General features: G+C 39.3%; 2 protein-coding genes across 33 annotated transcripts in view; both read right to left on the bottom strand.

Annotated features, from left to right (window-relative positions):
- The window catches only part of camk2b1 (calcium/calmodulin-dependent protein kinase (CaM kinase) II beta 1), a 59,578-nt gene extending 52,767 nt beyond the window's left edge, over positions 1–6,811 (bottom strand). For all 32 annotated transcript variants that reach the window (XM_063897255.1, XM_063897277.1, XM_063897258.1 and 29 more), the window contains exons 1-2: positions 6,537–6,811; positions 1,125–1,219 (exon numbers count right to left, since the gene is read on the bottom strand). In XM_063897255.1, the coding sequence (XP_063753325.1) occupies positions 1,125–1,219; positions 6,537–6,598 (157 nt within the window). In that variant the 5' untranslated portion in view covers positions 6,599–6,811. The remainder of the gene's footprint in view (positions 1–1,124; positions 1,220–6,536) is intronic.
- A 1,022-nt stretch (positions 6,812–7,833) lies between these two features.
- On the bottom strand, positions 7,834–22,541 carry si:dkey-13n15.2 (protein transport protein Sec24C). Its single transcript, XM_063896518.1, has 21 exons — positions 22,303–22,541; positions 21,199–21,909; positions 20,821–20,879; positions 20,173–20,226; positions 19,106–19,217; positions 18,432–18,559; positions 18,123–18,255; positions 17,280–17,389; positions 16,267–16,379; positions 15,933–16,124; positions 15,126–15,222; positions 14,884–14,988; positions 14,572–14,739; positions 13,484–13,580; positions 13,246–13,394; positions 12,824–12,962; positions 11,818–11,939; positions 10,720–10,899; positions 10,053–10,250; positions 9,070–9,159; positions 7,834–8,526 (listed from the first exon to the last, which is right to left on the bottom strand). Exons 2-21 carry the CDS (start codon positions 21,860–21,862, stop codon positions 8,386–8,388), a joined length of 3,051 nt encoding a protein of 1,016 aa, XP_063752588.1. The 5' UTR covers positions 21,863–21,909; positions 22,303–22,541; the 3' UTR covers positions 7,834–8,385.
- Between the last annotated feature and the right edge of the window lie 54 nt (positions 22,542–22,595).

Genomic DNA, 22,595 nt, shown 5'->3' with positions numbered 1-22,595 from the left:
GATTAACCTTTGCTGCAGTGCGTCATTCTTTTGAATTTAAAATGATGAAGTAACGGAGTGATTTACGAGAATATAACTTTAAGTAGAGTTAGACTGTTGAAGTGTTTATACTAGGGCAGCTAATAACGGAAAGGAGGAGGATTTTCCTAACTATAATATACTGTATGTATGATGTTTTCATATGATCCTCTTTTAAAATGTGTTGCAGAGCGATTTTCCTTGTAAGGGAGACAGAGGGGATCACACCGGCAAAGTTTCCTAAGCCAGATTCGACCCCCGGTCCTCCCCCCCAATACATGGGTCGCCAGTTCTACCAATTGAGCTATACGGCGGGCCTGCAGGGTATATTTCTGTCGGTCAACTAATCAATAAAATAACAAAGTGTTTAATCTCCAGTCAGAACTTCCTTGAACACTTTCCATCATTCAGTCATGCATGAGGGAGAACGTTAACAGGACGACATTGCTCATACACAAACCCCAAAGTGATAAAAATGTCGTCCTATGCAGCACCACCTGAAAGGGTAATAGCTGTTAGACATGACTTATATAACTGTCTACGCTGTAGGTGTGGAGGTTACTACTCACACAGAAAATCTATGAAAAAAGTTTGAAAAGCTCAAAGTTTGGGACCCCAGGAACACAGCACTTTGGGATTTCCTTCCCTGTAGTTTGTTTATATGTTTTTGTGCATGTAAATGGTCTGCAAACTGCAAAAATCCTAAAGTTCCCTCCATAGGGATTTTTCTCTCCACACTTCCACACCCCTGCCTGAAACGCCCACATTGGACTCCTTTGTTGACTTCTGTAACATAGTGACATCACTATGCAACACTTGTTTCTATTGGCTCCAACAAATTGTAGAGGATTTGCTAAAGAAGTGGGAGCCCAGTCTGCCCAATCAGAGCAGACTGGACTGTGGTTTCAGACAGAGGGTGAAAAGAGGTGCTGCAGCACAGGCAGCATGAGAAAATTGAATACCTTTTGAACATTAAACCATGCAGACATGTCACAGTATAGGCACAAAATACAAATGTGTGTCTGAAAATGAGCGTGATGAGGGCCCCTTTAAGTTATGAAGGAATTAACAACACCTGGGATGGAAAAGAATGTGGATGTGCTTACCTCTTGCGGATAACTTTTTGGTGTTGATTATTTTGGCGGCATACTCCTGTCCTGAACACAGCTTAACACACCTGCGCACCACTGAAAAGGCTCCCCTGTAAAAACACAGAAAAAAACAATTTACTAAGCTTTGTGCATTGCTGCAGAATATACAGCCCGGGGAAAAATTAAGAGACTACTTAAATCTCAATCTCTACATGTATGGCAGGCATTCCAGTGTTTGTTGAATTCCAACACAGAGAAATATGTTGTCAGTAGTTTATCGAACACAATAAAAAAAAATAATAATAATCATTTAACTCAAAGACAAACCTATAATAAAGCCAGATAAACTGATAATGCTTAAGTGGACTCTTGTGCTTTCCCTTTTGCATCATTCATCTTCTTTTGATACAGGGCAACATCAGCACACCTGCAAGTTCTTGACGAATGACACAGAGAGCTCAACTTAATGACTCTTCATAAGATTTTGCTGAGAACTTTGTGCACAGCATTTTTTTGACCTGATGCCACTCGCACGTTAACTGCGGCTAGCTCCATTAAAAGACTATGCTGCCAGGATTTGTCTTCCTAATAGGCTCCCATGAGGCTCCCCATACACAGTCAGCATAACTTAAATAGCATGCATACATTCGGCATGTGAGAGACGGGGCTAAAGTAGGCTCTTAAACACAACCCTGCATTAGTGAATAGGTATTTTACCTTGAAGAGTCTGTCACGATGCACACATGTTGCGCCTGGCTCACAACCAAAGCATAATGACTAACGGCTTCCTCATGTAAACTTTAGTATGTGATCCCAAAGCTTTTTTTTCTCCATCTGCTGTCGTGTGAAGAAATGACACCTCAAAGTTTAAAGGAAATTGTGACTGGAAACACTGAATATCTGGATGTATTTGGACATAAGAAGGTCATCAGCCTCAACAAAAAAAAATATGACATGTTTAGTTAGATCAGCCCAGTCTTGCTACCACAGTTTACAGTGAAAAGGTGGACTGGTGCCACTGGTCTGCCTGCACACTGAGGCAGTTAAAGGCAACCAACAAGGTCAGGGTCAAAGGTGAATGGTGCGAGACCAGCTGACCTGAGACCTTAATAAGCAGACAGTGGGGGAAATGTCTATGGGGTGACACAAAACCCAACAGACTTCACAGGGTATTTCATGAAGGTTGAAGCACCTGATAAAAACAACCACATTCAAAATTCTACATCTCAGGGTTAGTGTAGTTTCAACACGCTTACAGAGAGCTCTTCTACAGAAACAATGTGTAGCGAAACAGGATCCAAAGGCAAGAAACTTTCTGAAACATGGTTGTGTATAAAGCACTGCATGGCCGACACCAGCCACACACACACACACACACACACACACACACACACACACACACACACACACACACACACACACACACACACACACACACACACACACACACACACACACACACACACACACACACACACACACACACACACACACACACACACACACACACACACACACACACACACACACCACACACACACACACACACACACACAAATGACTGACACCAAACTCCACAGCTGTGCCTGGAAAGTTCACACTCTGTGAGGTAAGTGATCAGGGCTAAATATGCTAACACACATACACAGTTAAATAGGGCAACACATCATGATTCATTGCTTTTAGAAAGTCTGCTTTAAAAGCCAGAAGAGTAGGACTTGGAGTAATTGGACTTTGAATTATTATTATTTTTGAATTGGTGCCTTAAGCAGTCAAGGGTAACCAGATTACTCCGAGCTTCTGGTGTGCAGCTACAGTTTCATATGTTGCCTGTGGTGTGGAAGACGTACTGTGGGTTAGGATTTGTAAAGTCAGACTCAAAAGCTTTAAGTTTAACTGAGGCAAAAAATTATATCAAAATCAAAGAAGAATTCAAAGTTTCTGAATAACTTGTTTGAACGGCTTTATTTCGTAAAAGGTAACTAAGACACAAAGCTAAATTCAAGGCTGTGAAAATCTTCCAGAATCCATGGTTTACACAGGATGATTTTAGAAAAAATATTATTATTCACAGAAATGATGTTGTCATTTTACATGCCTGCATGTGTATGAGAATGTGTTTATTAACTTTATACGACCTTGTGTCAAATCATTGTAGTAGAACTATACCAGTGTTTCAGCACACTTTGGCCCATTTACTGAATCTTGTTTCATCAACATAGGTGCCAACCCTTTTTTTCGAGGCGTGCTGTGGTGTTTGTATTTAAGTATGGCAGACATGATTTGACATAAATGAGATAAACATACTAAAGCGAAGGCACTATGCTTAAATGTCAAAAAAGCCCTGCTAAGAAAACGACACCATTCGAGAGTGACGGCGCAACAATTACCTCTCCTCAGATGTTGGATTAGTATTACAAATTCACAGTGAGCATTATCATCAGGGATTTCAAGCCTCTCATACAAGCTCTTTCCTTCAGGCTTGGTGTGACTCGATGAATATTAACATTGGTCTATAAAAGATGTTATGCTGTGCAGGACATATTAGTCCCTCACAAAGAGAGCTTCAAAGCCAGTCCATTGACTGAAGTGTTTTGTGTAGAAGCTAAGATAAGGGCGGCACAATTAATCGCAATTTAATGAGATCACAAAATCGCTCCATTTTGGTGAGGCTGAAAGCAGCATGTTCTGCAAGAAAAATGTCCTTATTGGTGGGTATCTGGTTGAAGAAATGCCCCTGTATCAAACACTCACCCATGTAGACTTGAATGGTGGCTCTGAAAAACATGACGCTAGTACCTTATTAAAACCAGCAGTTAATTCAAATGGTGACCCAGTTTAATACAAAAAACATCTGCATAAATGTCTGAATTCATTACTGCCTAACTTCCCTTGCTGCTATAAGTTCTGTATAATCCAAATAACAAAGTCTCAATATTTAATATTGCAATATTATTCAAAATATGCAGTATTCATCAATGCTGAAGTCCTAACAACTGGGAACCAGTTAGCATTTTATCACTTCCGGTTCCCTCGTCTCAAACTAGTTTTGGTAAGATGCTTGCTAACTGTTGCTAGCAAGTGGTTGAATGTCATGAATTCAAATACAAGTCCGTTTCCAGTTTAGCAGTAGTGAGGCAGAGCCCTGCGACCATGATGACGTTTTTTTATAGCCTAATATTAGCTTTTTACTTCTGACATTTTTGCTTTACAAATCAAAAATTGTGTGTTAATATTAACTTTCAAAAGAAAACAAATAGTTTGACTATTGGTTCTGAGACTTTTGATCATATTCTAGGTTACACTTAATGCTGGCAGTTTAAGTAAACATAAATGCTTAAGATAAAAATACACAATTACAGAAACACATTTTCAAATTGTATGCTCATTCTTTAATGGTTCTTGTAAGGCATCTGGAGAAAAAAAAGATAGAACTAGATAGAGTGATGAGAAGTGGGTAGGAACAAAAAAGAAACAATTAACAAAAACAGGGTTTGGCTCATCACACTGCCTTAAATATCCATTGTTGTCAATGTGATGGTGTTGAACTTGTTGGTGTTTTGGCAAACACTTCACAATAATGGAATTCTACATGGAGCATTTTTTATCCAAATTGTAGAATTTCTGTTTTCAAAAACAAAAAAAACATAGGATTTATTGTTACCAAATATGGCATGCTAGCCAAATATCTGGATGAAAAAGGGTTCTATGGATAACGATGATTGTTTGGAAAGGCCTTCATTAACTTTTATCCTAATCATAATTATGATATCATAATTATTAGTTTGTAAAGAGGATACATGATCTTCCTCATTTATATTTGTTGAGTCACAATTGGTATCATATAAATTGTGTATTACCGAGGCTCTGTTAGCAAACTGCTTAGCTTGCCCATCTAATAACTTATAAAGGTAAGTAAGCCTATAGCATTTATTAAAATGACATGGAGAGTCTAACCTTCATTCCATGAAACCCACATTAATACAGCAGACACCGTAATATTTGGTTGCTTTTTGTTGTTATAGCAGTTATCACCCCAGATATGGCTGACTTACCGGCATGGGGCCAATCAAGCGGTCGGAAAATAACAAGAGATATGCATAATGATCAAAGAACACCGGTGAGATGCACGACACTCTTCAACATCACTGTAAACAAAGTGTTTCTGATAAGGAGACATTTCTACATTGCCTTACTCCTCCACCGTACAGAATATCTATAATGTTGAGATATGGAGATTTAAACTGTAAGGTCTCCAGTGCTCTGTAGCAAGTTTTGGTGACCCCACCTTACTGATTTCATGTTTAATCTCTCAATAATTATCCGATATGATGTTCATACATTACTTTTAAGTGCCACTAAACTTGTTTTGTTTGACACCTACTAAGGTATTTGTATATTACTGTTTACTTTATATTTACACTTTTCAATCTCAGGTCACTATCCTACATTGTTTGCATTACAGATGATGGTAATCTAATGACAGTACAATTTCAGAAAATGTTCATTTCTTTCTTTTTTTAATGTAATATTTGCAATATTTTGGTCTGTTTTTAGTCATTGCATACTCATAAAAAAAGGAATATGTGCATACAGTTAACATAGCTTTATGAACAGATATGCATGAGAGTATTTTTTTCTGGTGCCACAGCAGAATGTCATATCTTGTGTTATCTGCAACCACCATGCTGCATAAGGTGTTAAATTACTTGTGTTTATACAAAATGTGTCCATAAAAATGGCATTAATTCAGAGCTTTACATGGAACATAGGTACAATTGCCTTTGAAATCTTAATCCCACTAGAATTAATTAATTTGTACCGATCTTTGTTTTTTAAGTTGCAGATGACATTACTGTATTCATCAAGAGGATATCTGATAAAACTAGTGAGAAACTGTCATCTTTGCAACCATAAAACACATCATTTTACTTTAAAATAGCCACATGAGAAAAATATATGAATCCACGCTCGCTTTAAAAAAGGGAGAGAGCTGTTATTAATACATTTTCTACACAACAGTTGTCATCTGTTGTTTAAAAAGTTGCTGAACATTTCTGACACCCCACGTGTTTCTGAATTGTAACGTGAGGCTGGTGTACATGATAAACGACACATTTTGACGTTATTGTTGCATTTTACTTTGTATTTTGGGGCCAATTCGAAACGTGCATGACAACATATTCAGAGAAGAGCAAGCATGTGTTAGAAAGAGACCCTTCACTTACACGTAGATCGAGAGAGCAGCATATTTTCAGACCTGTCACACCAAAAAAGCACACACATAAACGCACACACACTAACCTGCAGAGTCGCACAGCTCTGCACTGCACTGCCTGTAAACCAGCCTTCCTAACGCTGCTTCATTTACACCCTAAAACACCCCAAGAAACATGCAAAACTAACACATTAAAACCGGATACTCACTTCCCCAGCTCCTCGTACAGCTGAAATTCGTCTGTGAATCGCGTACAGGTTGTCGTGGCCATGTCTCTCCCGTATCTTTTGCTCTTTACTTTGTCAACTCCGGGAAAATGCGGTGTTTTTTGCACTAAATCAACGTTTAAAATACAGCTCCGCCCAGCAGCTAGACGGCCGTTGGAGCGGTGAAAAGCCTTGTCTGAAGTGCCGAGTGAAGGAGGGTTGGTTAAGTAAAGACGAAGCGACCAGTGTGGGTGCTCTCTCTCCGTCTGTCTCCACTCTCTGACAGCCACCGCGCTCAAAGAGAACCGTCATCAAGCCAGCATGTCATAGGGAAGCTATTTCTGGTTGCACATTTCAGAATAAAACTCAGCTTTGATATTTAGATACTGATTATGTGATTGATTGTGTTTCTTTTCAGGTATTCAATAATTGTATTATTCCTTTCTTCGCTTTCTGGTGGTCAGATCTCAGAAATGCAGACACAAAACATTCTTCTCTCTAAAACCACTGGTGGATGAAATTAAGAGTAAGTGCGTTTCATTAAAAAAAACAAGATGGTCACGTTAATGATTACAACAGATGGGGCAGAATCCAATGAATGTTCCCAAAGCGCAGCAGAGAAAATACAAGTAATTTTCTCAGTTTTATATTGTTGTTTCCAGCATCACATTTACACTCCATCACTTTGAAACATGTTTCTCTCCCGAAAGCTTGTAGCGACATAAACTCCAAGACTCAAACTTACTGTTTAAAAGCCTTACACTGCTTTGTCATATTTAAATCATATTTGTTGTTGTTATACTTTGAAATAATCATAGTGATATAGCAACCTATATTAAAATGAAGATAATATATCGTGTTTTTTTATATTTTCACTTGCATTGCTTAAAGATCACTAACTTTAAGGGTTTACCTGACCAAAAACATTAACCATATATTAACTTTATTTTGAAAGCAAACATCACCAGATGTCAGGTCTTGTGCTGCTTAATGTTGTCATCTTGACACAGTCCGCTTAATTTGGTGACAGCAGCTTCACTGCTGAGCGACATTTGAGGTGATTTCTTACGCCCCCTGGTGGGAAAATTGCTTAACAGCAAGTCGCTGCACTGTAATCGAACACACCTCCCTCTGGCACCGTGCGTATTTCCAAATAGGGACAAATATGAGAGACGGTTTGTGCCTTCAAAACATGGCGCCATGCGTGTTGTATCTATATATTGTGCATGATACTTCATAAACCTCAGGAGGGCTTTAAATAAGACCTCTCCTCTATGATTGACAATGTACAATGATAGTGTATTATGCAGCTGTTTTATTAACATTATAAAAGTAAAAGATATGTTTTAAAGTAAATAAATCATACAAATCAATGTTCTGTTGTAGGAAGATGTACTACTCAACCTTTAATAAGAAAAAAATTGTCCCTGATGTTCTTCTCTCTTTAGTTATACAACACTGAAAGCAACTTCAATCAAGTTCAATGAACTCTTTATTTAGTTTAATTCTAGGATATTATTCACACACAATACGTACTGTAGGCATCACACACACAATCTCTCACACACACACACCAAGACTCACATACACGCAAATCTCAGGTAGACGTTACACGCTGATTGCATTCAACACAGCACAGTCACACATATCACAGCAGTCTTGAATATTTGGCTAAATGAATATTTCTTAAAATGACCCCATGCACCGCCTGATTCTCTGATCAAAGGCCTTTTGTTTTTTCACACATAATTATGTCTAGTAATCCTTTTTCCTATAGCTTTTTTAATCAAACGCATCAAACTGTATTTGAAAGAAGATAAACCACAGAAAAGGTTGGAAAATGTGTTTGAATTCACTGCAGAAGCCGGACAGAGTTGACGTGGAGATGGTAGAGGAAGTCTGCATAGGACGCCCCACCATTGGGGCTTTTGTCCTCCACCAAGTGTCGCTGCAAGGCTTCCTCGCAGGTGTCACCCTGCTTCACCACCCACAGCTGAGACAGAGAAACAGACACATGGTTACACTTGCACTGAATGAGGCAACATGTGGCAACTGAAACCAAAGGGGAAAACTGAGGAAGTGCATCGACTTGCTCTTAATAATTTTTTTCTTTCACCTAAGTTCACTGATTTTAAACTTTATAGCTCTTACTAAAAAAAAATAAAAAATTGAAAACTTTTTGGGGAGGATGTGTCAGTGTGTTCTTTTCAACCACGCAAAATAGAACTATGATGTCATAACTGGAAGAAAGAAAAAAACGGAAATATTATACTGGATAACCTCGTCTTTAAAATATCATAGAAAATGGTTTACTAAAATTGCTCAGACATCTCTCCATATAACAGGAAAAAGGCATATGTTTGTATATGTATTCATACTGTTTATAGGTCCTGTGCATGTGTGCGTATTGTCCTGTGTGCAATCACAACTGAGTGAACTCCTGAATTTCCCCTTGGGGATAAGTAAAGGTTCATTTTCTTCCTATTAAAGTATTCAAAAAGAAGTCAGGTGTTGCAGCGGGACGCCAGCAGCTCACCTTGCGGGCAAAGGGAGCCTGAGAGTTCAGAGTGCTGATGAGGGACCGCACTCTGATCGACAGAGGGTTATCAAGAACTGGCAGCGTGGTCTGAAGAAACAAGACAGCAGAAAAGAGAGTTACAGGGGAACTGCATCACCAGTTAGAAAAGCAATCACTGTTCTCTTTAGATCCATTTAGGTTCAATCGGTGTTGTACGCAATGGGCTCAGTTCAGTAGTTAAAGGCATCATCCGTTTAAGTTGATTTATTATATTTTTATGACCCATCCCCAACCCCATGCTTTCCTCTCAATAACCTTACCTTACCCAACACATAATATTGTTCTGATAATAGCTAATAAAACTGTTTTATATGAGTGTACTATTCCAAAAAGTCTCTTCTTAAGTGAGAAGGTTTGAATGAATTAGTCTTGAATGTTTGAAACATTCATAACAAAGTCACTTAAATGCTCATTTAAAATTCACACTATTATAAAACACTCATGCTTTAATAAGACACTTTGTCGTCTTTAGATAATATAATATATACCGATAACTGTCACATACATAATAATACATACATAATAATAATATAATAATAATATAGAATACATTTAATTCAGCCAAGAGGAACATAACATAAAATACAATTAAAAGACATTTTGAGATTAAATCAATAAATACAAAAATAGTTAAAAGTTAAGAGACAATCTACAGCTGTGGAAAAAATATAAGAGACAGCTTCAGCATTATCATGTTCTCTTGTTTTATTATTTATATTTACAGGTATGTCTTTGAGTTAAATTAATATTTAATTGTATTGTATTAAACTACTGGCAATTTTTCTGTGTTGGAATCCAACAGACACTGGAATGGCTGCCATACATCTAGAGATTGAGATTTTAGAGTAATTTGGAGTGGTCTCTCAATTCCTTCCGGAGCTGTATATGTTTTAAAAGAGGACAGCATTACTGTATTAGCGAGTATCTGTCTGATCTCTTACCTCTCCGGAGGGCAGGGAAGAGAAGCAATTGTTGTTGAAGAGTTCCACCAGGGTGCATGCTGGGACTTGGTCACCCACCCAGAGCAGCAGTGTGAGGGGTGCATGAATCAGATACAGACATCCGGGCTCCAGGCTGGCAGCACAGCAGCGCAGAGCCTCCTCTGGGTTTGGAGAGCCGGAGCTGTTAGCTGACAGAGGCTGCAGGGGACAAGAAGAGATGATGTGTGTCAGAAAGGAAAATAAGGAAAAAGATTGCTTTCTACTAATAATACTCATACAAAATTATGTAGTCCAATCTTTATCTTCAACGGTGCAGAAATACTGGCAGAGTAAAGAGCTAAAAGCTTACCATTATTAATTGGTTACTACTCAATTCAGCAACTTTAACCACAAATAATTTTTGAGCTGAAGTTATCTCGTATTGTGCGCCAGAAGCTGAAAGACAGCTAGAACTAGTTTAATCTTTCGACGCTACAGTGGCTAACAATATGAGGAACACTGAATAAGACATCAAAGTTAATACCTCCCAAACTACAGTTTCGATAAGAGAGAAGAATGTGTTTTGGATCGCTAGAGAGTGAATATCTTGGCTTTAAGCATTGTGATACAGAATTTCCTCCTGAAAAGTCAGCCTCACTGATGAGTCCCTGTTGGTGATGGCACTGACCAGAGGCAGCAGCAGAGGGTAGAAGTGTGTGGATATGCTGCAGGTGTCCATGCCGAGCACCTGGCAGCGCTGCTGCAGCCGCTGGTGGATGGAGCTCCTCAGGCCCGGCAGCAGCACCTCGCTCTTCCTCAGACTGTTGATGTAAACAGGAAGGGCTCGCAGGTACTGAGGGAGGACCAGCTACAGGACACACACAGAACATGGTACATAAGGTCAAAATATTTAAATCAACTCATTAGGTTTTGCACAGTGAGAATACAGTTACTGGGATGTAGCGGATAAAGAATCTTACAGAGGATTAATAACTTGTCCAGGCAGAAATATCTAAAGGCGCCGCGAGAGGGGATTCAGATAAGAGCGGGGCAGGGCTTACCGTGGTTGCTATGTTGCAAATGCTGTACAACCCACAAATGACGTCAAAGATTGAATTTTACGTCATGCATGAACCCTAAACCTAACACTTTTTGAGCAGCTTTCACATACCTGGATCAGGGGGGAAAGAGAGAAACATTTTGCTGACACTTTGATTCCCTTAAAACAGAAGGTAGACATATACAGCCCCAGAAAAAATTAAGAGACCACTTCAACATTATCAGTTTTTCTTGTTTTATTATTTATAGGTATGTCTTTGAGTGAAATGTTTTTTTTATTTTGTATTATTGTATTCTATAAACTACTGAACATTTTTCTCTGTGCTGGAATTCAACAGACACTGGAATGGCTGCCAAACATGTAGAGATAAAGATTTAAGAAAAATGTGGAGTGGTTTCTTAATTTCTTCCGGAGCTGTATATGAATTCAATACATTAAAAATGCTGCATAGCATGGGACCTTCAAATTATGACACTATACAACAATCCAAAAACAGCAAGAAAATACATATATCTTCATATAACAAAAGGAGCATGATGCCTGAGGGTAAATGTGCTTTATAAAGTCAAACCATACAGGTGTGGGCATGTATCAAAAAATAATGAAGGTAAAACTGAAACATGATTTTCCTCTACAATAACAAAAAAACAAGACTTTAATGTGCAGTTTTATGTTGTAATGACATCAACGTTATACTAAAGTGTATTCTATGATTCTAAAGCTGACCTGTCCAGCAGACACTGAAGCAGAGCAGCAGTGTTTGCGATAAGACGCCAGCGCCTCTGTGACCTCCGTCTGCAGTTCCTCCCTCAGCTCCTGCAGAGGACGCTCCAGCACTGTACAGTAAACTACAACAAAACAAAAACAGATGTTTTCTTATCTTTATTTTATTCACGTGACGTTTTTTTTTCAAAACTTTTTTCCCACTTTGTAATTTTGAGAATTACTGTACACAAATGATACCATAAAGAAACTTGGACATTCTGATTACTTTGGGTGGCATTTTTAGCAGTGCATACTGTAAATTGCCCTTTATCTTATATTTACAATTTGGGAAAATACTGAGCTTTAGATTTAGAAAAATCTTGCTTTGTTTATGGAAAATGATGTGGTTGTAGCCAGTGGTGGTAGAAGTACTCAGATGTTTTATTTATGTAAATAATACCACAGCTTAGAAGTGCTCTGTTAAATGTAATAGTCTGGCATTAGACATGTTTCTTAAGTATAATACAAAAGCATTGCATCAAACTATATTTAAAGTAAGAAAACTAAAAAGTATTCATTATGCAGAGTGTCCATTAATTGTATCTCTGGATTATAATTGATCCATTGATGCAAACACAATTTTAATTTTGCATCTGGTAAATGTGGAGATCACTTCAAAGACTTGTATCTATTTATATATTACTAGTGTCTAAACCCAAAACAAAAATCTCTGATGATTTATTTTCATTTTGTTTTGTATTGATCATATGACCTTTCAAAGTAACCACTTTTCATTTCAAATAAATGTAGTGAGCAAAAATGTATTGTTTTAATAAAAACTTTTGCACATTTAAATAATATGATCTGTTAGCATTAGAGAGGAGTGTTATCATTTCCAGGCATAATTACTACTTTTCAATGGTGGGATACAATTGTTGTACATATCACTAAACTGTCAACATCACCTTATGCTGAGCAGTGCTATATTCATGACAAATTGCACTAATATAGAATAAAAGATCCTTACTTTTTTTGCTGTAGAAGGTGAGCAGTGTTTGGGCCTGGTACTGCCGGAAAGTGTCCTGAAGGTGACGAGAGCATCGCAGGGTCAGTGTGTGAACTCTGGCCCTCCTCTCTCCTGTTCTGGTGCTGTAAGACAAAACAGCCTGACAAACAGGGGAGGGGGGGCAAAGAAAGAGGGAGGGGGGTTAGAAGTTAATTGCAATGGCTACTCAGAATACCTCCTAAATCAAAATATCTGTCTTTTCTGAGTCCATTTTTTTTGTTGCCTCATTTAAAAACGTTATAAAAAGTGAATCAAAAGCGTAATGATTCAATTAAATCTCAACTGAAAGAATGATTTGAGTGACAAAAAAGACAACAAAAGTGTCTTTAAATTCAATGAACACCTGATCTAAATTGACGTTCACTAACACTTAAATGAACCACCTGTATGGCTACACCTCTCGTCTCGTCTAGAGCTCTGGTGTGCGCGAGCTCCACAGCCAGCGTTGTCCTCCAATCAACAGTCGCCATGGTGACCTGGGTGGGGCTAGGCCCAGGGATGAAAAGTCCATAACAGCCGGACACACGCATATCTGGTGATGACAGGCACGAACAGTAGAATAAACCAGTTGTCTTCATTTTTTAAAAAAGGAGACTAGCTCAAATACAAAAATAGTCTCACCTTTGCTGACAAAGATCCTGAGCTCAGCCTTGTAGCCTGTGTCCGTCTCTAGAATCCTCTTTAGATCAGTGCTGAAACGCTCTCTGTCCAACTCTCCCTGTAGGGGGAATTAGAATTGGAATTAGGGGAATTAATTAATTAAAGATATACCCATCTAGGATGGGACCTCTCACACCTCTGTGTGCTTAGCATAGAATATTTTTAACAGCTCATAGAGTCCTATTGTGAACCCGGAGATTTTGAGTTCCCCAACCTTTTATGTCAGAAATGTATAGTACGGGTCCCCAGCGCATAGAAACTGCTGGATGCTAACTTGCATATGTCGGGCAATTTGCACAATTAGCATACGTTGCATTTTTTTTGCATTAATTACCATTATAGTCTATGTGGACAACAGTCCAAAAATTGCTTGGCCGATTTGAACATTTTTCGAGTGTTTCGGGGAGTTATTGGGGATTTCCAGGATCAATAATGGCCATTTCAACCAGAAAGTGGCCATATTTGTACTCTAGGTGGGCTGATTTTGATGAATTCTGGGTACATTTTAAAGTTTAAGGGGACTCATAACTGTCATTCTTGGTCATAAAAATGTCAGAAATTGATTCATCATCCTCGATATTCCTAAAAAAACACCCCAGAATTGTCAGCCAATCAATTTTTTTGCTATTGTCTGCAGCTAATTAATGCTAAATAATGCAACTAATGCCAATTGTGCAAATTGCCCAACGTACACAAGTTAGCATCCGGCAGTTTCTATGTGCTGGGGACCCGACATTTATACCATAAAACTTTGGGGTATTCTAAATTACTGGGTTCGCACTGCTGGCAAGTAGACCTATATTCCAAACAGTCAGCATAAAAATACAGCAAAAAACATTAAGTTGCAGAAATATTTGTGGACATATTTTTGAAGTTGGTAGATGGTGTTTGTACTTTATGTGAAGTCAAGCTAGCTACTTGCTAGATACTTAAATTTAGCAGAAAAGAATAAAGGTGGTAGCAATCTTCTTATGTAATTTGTGGCAAGCTAGCAAATAAGCCTATTTTCCAAAATGTCTACTATTCCTGTAAGAAATATGTTGATATACCTGGAGGTGGCTGTAGGCGTACAGAGCTCCACCTGTTAGATATGGTATATGCCCTGGCCAAGCCCCGCCTACATCTTGCTGGGAGAGGACAAACAGGCTAACCCCGCATCCTTGACTGACGCACTCCTTGGCCAATGAGATGGCTGGATCTGACGGCTGAAAGATGGACTGGAAGAAAAAAATGTGGAGGGAAGAGGAAATTATTTAGCTGTACATTAGTGAACTTCTCTTCATACTTGTTGACACTGCTGCTGTTGCTTTATCCTTCCTCCTGTACAGGGAGCCAACTGCGTGTTTTTGTGAGTTGCGTACCTTTGGTTGGTTTGAGCCAAAGAAACCTGAGGACGAATTTGTTAGTCCCATCTCTGTCAGAGGAGCAGTGTGGAAAATCAGCAGCTTGCCAGGACAACTCAGAGCCTGGAAACAACCATGTTTGTGTTACTTACAACAGGAAAGGTGCGAGAGAGGATGGCTTGCTAAAGTAACACCTCTGCCAAAAATCATTTGAAAATATTCAGGTTCAAATGATCAATATCTGAGCAGAGATTACTGACCTGAAGGACGGCTAGTCCTGATTTCACCGGCAGCTCGATGGGAACTCCACTAGAGCCATCAGACTCCGGACTAAACTGAGGAACAAGCTGCAACACACTAAACACAGACAGCCGACAAGTAGGGATTGCTTTAAAACCAAAGGGATTAAACAAACCAAACAAGAAAAACTAAATATCACATTTAATAATTTAAGTGGGCCAACTGTGTCCAGCTGCAGTACATGGTAGATTACATTGAAGAGTTTGCTGCAATTCAGGCTAATGAGTCTTAATAATAAAGCAATTGCACAATGACGTCATCAAAACCAGCCCAAGAACCAGCTCATTATAAAGCTACATAAGGGGATCTTGCTCAGCTTTAGACAAACCACACCATGCTCACATTACTTGATCGTCACTAAACTGACAATTTGGGATAAATAAAATGATAAAAGCATAAATATACAAGTTGGAAAGTTTGAGTTAGAACAGTTTAAACAATAAAAAAGAGTGTGGTTTATACTGACATATTTGAGGTTATCCAACCAAATGTGAATATCTCTTAAACTTGTGTTTACCACAGACCTAATTTTGACTTTGAGACCAACAGCAAGTGCAAAATTGCTATCTCATTTGGCAATTTTAGGACAAATCCCTGCAGCCTTCTATTAAAATATAAAAGGAAAAACTAAACACCAGTCAGATTAAGGCTGGATTTGGAAAGCTAGAACATACAAAAACAAATATTACAGTGATTCATAAAACTAGGAGCTGATTATGATTCTGCAAAATGCATCTGATGAAAGAGGCAGTGAATGCTTGTGTTACCTTTCGATACTGTCTATACAGTCTTTCAGGGGCACCAGAAGCCCCTCCCTCACAGGAAGCTGCAGGTCTTCCGTCTCCGTGATGACCAGCATGTGTGGGCGGGACAGAGTGGGGCTGAGGTCGTACAGGTGGATCTTGCTGTCGTACGTCATCAAACCGACACGGACGTCCGACCATGCGTCACCATCCTCCCTACACAAAATGAAGAAACTTTAAAGATTGCCGCCTGGAGAGCAGAATGTTGATCATTTTCTCTAGTATTCCCTTTGTTTTATTAACTGCATAGGGATATAACTTAGAAGGCTGTGGTAAATTGTGCGTGAGCTTGTCTTACATCTTCAGCAAGGTGAGCAGAGTGAGTAATTGTTGTGTTGCAAACTCCAAATGTCCTCCTCTCACCGCTGACGCAGACACATCTATGGCTAGAAGCAGTGCAGCAGGTTCACCCTGAAACAAGTCCAACAATTCGGAGAAATGAGAGGCGAAAAAAGATACAGGTTGTCTGAATTATGGGAAATAAAATTCCACTTCCTTCAGTTACAGACTCAGGCTTCTCTACAAACACGCCGAAGCTGCTTTTAACTTTTATGCATCGCACAAATGGAACAAACTTCCAGAAAACCTGAGGTCTTCACCATGCTGAGTTCTTTAAGTTGAGGCTAAAACATTTATTTTTACAGCTGCTTACCCAGAAGTCATTCAACTTATTTTATCCTTATACTTCTTGCAGTACCTGCTGTTTTTACAATGTTGATTTTAAACTATTCTGTATCTCTTTTATAAATCTGTTATTCCATTGCGTTTATTTATTGTGTTTCTTTCATTTGTCTTCTTATTGTGTGTCAATGTTGATGTAAAGCACTTTGAATCGCTTCTTTGTCTGAGAATGTGCTTTATAAATAAACTTACCTTACCTTACATGAGAATATGGCTGCAACTGTATTATTTCAATTAATTATTTTATAATTGGTCTACAATACGTCAAAGAGCAAAAATATCCTTACAGAATTTTCCAAAGAGCCCTTGACATTTTCAATTACTGGTTTTGTCTCACAAACACCAAATATTTAATTGTAATGATTTAAAGCATAAAAAGCAACACATTTGAGAAGCTAAAAAGAGCAAGTAATTAATACTAATGCTCTATAAATATCTTGTTTATTAATTTATGTATGGATGATATCAGGTGGCATAAATGTTCACAAATGGGGCCCCAGTGGCCTTACTTTGTTAGGAAATGAATGTCTCATACAGGGTGTGTAATATCCAGGCTGATACGTCCCGTCACACACAGATGGCAATATATTTGATAAAGCTCATTCAAGAGCGGGTAAATAACAAACTAACCTTCTGAGAATTTAGTATTTCGTATGACCCCATACTGAGTTCAGGCCTCTTGTCTTTATCCACCCGGGCCCCCTCCACCCCTTTGGTGGGCTGGTAGTGTTGCCACGGCACTGAAACATAAGAGAGGAGAGAAAAACTGCAGCTGAATGCAAAGTAAGAAACAAACTCAAGATCATTCATTCAGTGAAGCAGTTAAATATATTTAGGGGGGCCTATTATGCCCATTCCTTTAGTCTGTTGTATATTTTGTTGTGCAAATGTTCTGCAAAGGCTAAAATCCCAAAGTTCGTTCCAATTTCTCTCGCACACAACTCCCCCCCACCCCCCTGCCTGAAACACTGCCATAAAAGTCCTGTGTTTACTTCTGTAACATAGTGACAACACTGTGTAACACTCATGCTTCGATTGGCTAGTGCTCCAACATATTGTATGTGATGTGATGTGGTTAAAGGGCGGGACATCTCTAAACAGTTGACCAATCACAACAGAGCGGGCCAGCTACACAATCAGAGCAGACTGGGCTCTAGTTTCAGACAGAAGGGGGGAAAAGAGGTGCAGCAGGAGAGGCAGTATGAGAAAACATTTTGATTTACATTTTTGAACTTTAAAGCATGGAGACATGCCACAGGAGAGGATCGAAATGCTAAATTTCAACAATAGGGCCCGTGAAAATTAGCTTTGAATTTTTTCATCACTGAAGAAGAATTAATGATTTCTGTCCATGAAATGATATTCATATTTTATAGCTGTACTGGGAACAGCTATCTTACAGGTGTAACTTTGACACTGAGCTTGAGTCCGGGTATGAGCATCCCCTGTATGGGTACATGTTTTAGTTCCTACCTTCACTGAGTTTACCGCAGAAGGGGCAGTAAAACCTCTGACCACAGTCCTGCCAGCCCATCGCTGGGCACATGGAGGCTCCGCAAGAACCACAACTTGAAACACACTCTGGCTCTGAGCACACAGGCAGGGGCTTGAAGAGGCAACAAACAAACACACATGCATTAAAAACATAATTAATCCTCCACAGAAACTTCACATGGGTCAACGTGTAGCTTCACATTTCTCTAGATATTATGAGTATCTATTACAGGTATTGCTGTTATTTTTCCTATATCATTTTTGTTTACGGATGAGCTTGAAACTGACCTCTGCAGCATTTTGCTTGGCTAGAGGGGTGACCACAGCTCCCAGCGGCAGACGGCTGAGCAGAGCAGTCTGAGCTTCGCAGGGCACACAGTACGACGCAGAGCGGATGGCTAAAGGACTTGCATTTCCTAGATATCAACAGAGACATGGTCCAGAATGACATGAAGGTTGGCTTAGACACTCAATGTGGAGACAGGAAGAGGTGAATGGGGGGGGAAAAGCCAAAACATTAAAGTTTCATATTTGTAATTCACAACTGAATCGGAGTCCTGCACAAAAAACATATGCTATAATGACTATAAAATACTCTCATTTAACTACCTGAAGATATTATTGTCATAATCCCTTCCTCAATCCGTCCAAAATCCTCCTGATAACTGGCATTATTAAGCACACTAATCTCAAAGCTAATCAGAAAGCTGTGATTGCAAACTGTTGTATACACCGGCTGTTCTCCTGGGGTTGGTTTCATTCTTCTTAGATGAAATAACTTATGTTCATATTTTTTCGATTTGCCTCGTCAATAATACATATACAGAATAATTTCTACAAAACGTTGCCTGTGCAAAGTAGATTACATTTGAGTCACGTGGATGCCACATTAGGAAGGCATTTATACCCAGCTTTACATACAGGGTTAAAAACAACACATGTACAGTGTTGTGTGTGTTTACCTCTGTCCTCTATGATACAGGAGGTAGTTGCCAGAGGAGGGAGACGGGAAAAGGGCTCTGAGACGAAGACCTTGCCCTCCCACTCTGCACTGTCATCTGCGATCACCTTCACCTGGGACACACAGAGAGAGAAAGAGACAGGGGTGCAACATTATCAACCTGCAAGACTGTGAATACAGATCACTACAGTTAAACAGGGGCAGGGTCTTTTACATAACTTCTTACAATAAGTAGAATTTTTCACAACACTATCAAACATGACATGCAATAGAAGGTAGGTTCATGTTACCCAAAACTAAATCAAATATGAAACAGAGCCATGGTCAGCTGGAATTTATTTAGGTATAATTGAAATGTCTCTGTGGGTATGTACAGCTGATTGTATTATTTATGTTTGGCTTAATGACCGTTATAACAGGATGATCATTTTCGTTTTCACTTCATACTGAACTGTGAAATGATGAGCTGATTTTTGTTTTATGTATGTTTGACTATGTGTGTGGACACCAGGAAGAAGAGCCAATGCTATTGCCAGTGCTAATGGGGATCCTAATAAAGAATAAGAAAAGGCCAAAAACAGACTGACTTAAAAAATATCTGGATCAGTCAGGGGCCGAGGTCCACATAGCACCATAATGATTTTTAAGGGCTATAAAAGTGTTCGTACTGGGTTACTGATGTAGTCCCCCAAAAAATGTAACTCAGATTGATGCGGTGGTGTAGTACCATCGTTCGGCAGCCACCACACTTGCTTGGGGCTTGGTGTATCCCTTAATAGTTTTACATTGTCAGAGGAGCTGAGGGCAAGGCAATATATCAATATAATGTTCATTGGTTTATATAAAACAAGATATACCCAGAGATAAGGATATAGTAAATGATGTCCACTTAGTTAATACATCCACATTACTGATGGATATGTATCCAAATTTACTTTGTGTAAATCTTTTGGGAAACAGCCATGGTCTAACCCTACAACATATTCATATTCAGTATCGATATTTTGCTACTTTCTTCACATTGCCTAGCCCTACGAAAGAATGTGACGAGAGAATAAAATAACTCACAACACTGGGCAAGAGCTCTGGGTCCAGACCATAACGAGACTCAGAGCTAGGAGACTGCAGGGAAAAAAAGTATTATTATTGTATAATATATAATAACACATAGATGCCATATTTTGTGAGGTTCTAGACTTTATATACAATATGATTTGACGCATTACAGTCTAGGGGCTCCATGGAAAATTATCTTAAAAAGGAAACTGTATACTTAGGGACATTTCCATGCAGCAGCAATGCATAACTGAACAACATATAGCTGTTATGGCAAATGACATGGCCAGTAGCTGCTTTAACACCTTTACAGTTGAATAGAGAATCTCTCTGGAAGCTGAAATAATCAAATGATAAACTGATCTATTAGTTGCCTGACAACAGTTTTGTTAAACAACAATAAGTATCTGGTTTTGCTTTTCCAATATGGAGAACCTGAATAACTGTTGGTTTTGGAAACTTGGAGGAAAAGCAACTTATTTGAGGATGCCAGCTTTGAGCATAGGAAACTGGGATCTCTCTATGTTAATGACACTTTACTGGCCAAACAATACATAGAATAATTTAAGACAACAATATGCATATTCATACACATGTGTTTAATTGAGTTGGCACTTGTACTTCATTAAAGTGTTAATGCTGCGACTGTATTTTCCCTACCTGTGGAGTGATGTTCCTGTCCTGTGCAGCCGCATTGGGAACAGACTCGTTTGTGGTTCCTGAGGTGAATAAAGAGGAGTTATGCAATTATTATATTAAATGATATCCTTAATTAGGTAGTCCATTTTTGCTCAGACTGTAATAAACAGTATTTATTGACCAGTATGATAGTGGTGTACTGTACACCATGGCTGATGGGACTAATCGGCAGGGCTATACTTCTCTACCAATGAATGATCAAATTTGTATTTCCTATAGTGCCACATCTACAAGTTGTTTATTAAAGAATTTTCCGAGACCAATTCTGCTCAATGGGGCTTGCGAGTCATTTCATTTAACATGCATGTAAGTGAGTCAACCACAACACAATAAACGTACCTCTTGAATTTCCTGTGAAAGTCCACTGAGGCTGCTGTGGCGAGGCATGATTGTGTGCGTATCCAACCGAAGATTCCAAGTTGGCCCTCTCAAATGCAGGCTGAGTTGTGCACTGCGGACTCTGATTTACACCAAATGATAGAGGGCTAATGGGCAAATGTTTTTGTTGTGGTGACTGAGGTCCATTTAATGAACAATGGTGAGTGTATGGGGGCTGTAAAGGGGAAGATATTCCTTGGTAAGGGCTGTGAGGGGAGTAAAATGGCATTTGCTGGGGCTTGCAAGGCTGCGTCCCTTCCTTCATAAGAGTGAGAGAACATGGAGGTATATATCTTCCTTGGCTTGCAGATGGAACCATGGATGAAGCATGAGCATCAGGAATGACCCGCTGCACACTGTGGTCTGCATTATTAGCATAAAGTGTGATTTGTTGGGTGCTGTTTCTGGATGAAAAGGTTGCAAGTTCGCTCTGGAAGCCGTGGTTGGACACCTGCAGCTGCTCGTAGCCAGGCCTCTGGTCAGAAGGAGAGCTCAAACTGAGATGCTGAAAGCTGGGTAGAGGGTTGCAGGGAGGTCCTTGAGGTGAAGCTGGGGACCAGCCGTTCTGGCCCGCCCATGGCTGACAGGGTGTCTGGCTCTGATTGGCTGTGGGGACGTCCATCATCCTCCATTACCATCACTAATAGGTATTTGACTCCTTGGAGGCGGGATCTAGAGGGGCACAACAAACCTGCAGCGTCGTGATGCGACTCTCGGATCTCTTGCCTGAGGCCAACATTTTGTATTGACAGCTAGCTAATTCAGATAGCTTGATAACCAAAAAACAAGCAAATCCAGCTATTTTGAGAGATAACGTTACATCTTTGAAAACTTCTTGAAAAGATGAACCAAACGTTAGCCCTGTAAAACTACCAGTGTTGATGGATTTGTTCATGAGAACCAATCGTCGTATGAATAACGGTAGCCTACTAGAAGCATTGACTAAGGTTTTTCTGTAGAAAGCAAACAAAATTAGACAGAGGTGCACCCTAAATATGCAGGGCGAATTAAGATGTGTTACCTGAAGGAGCAAACGTATTTACAAGGTAATAAAAGATTAGATACCTTCCATCAGCGGAAACAAGGGGCTTTGCGTGCAGCGCTTGGTCGTCCGCGTTATTAACGTTACCGTAAGCGTCTTCATCTCTCCCTCTGCGACGGAAGCGAAACACTTCAGAGTTTAAACATTAATGAAGTGCATTGTATTAAAATTATGTTCAATTACCACAAAATGTGAGATGATTCATTTAGGCCACAACACAACATTCATGAACCCGATCCTTTGCTGCAATATTAGCGTTAAGTGAGCAGGGATCACTACATTCCATTTCCGCGTTTCCTTTCAAAGTAATAGCCTG

The sequence above is a fragment of the Eleginops maclovinus genome, chromosome 12 (genome assembly GCF_036324505.1).
Source record: "Eleginops maclovinus isolate JMC-PN-2008 ecotype Puerto Natales chromosome 12, JC_Emac_rtc_rv5, whole genome shotgun sequence".
Classification (NCBI taxonomy): Eukaryota; Metazoa; Chordata; class Actinopteri; order Perciformes; family Eleginopidae; genus Eleginops; species Eleginops maclovinus.
This window is presented reverse-complemented; position numbering and strand designations above follow the sequence as displayed.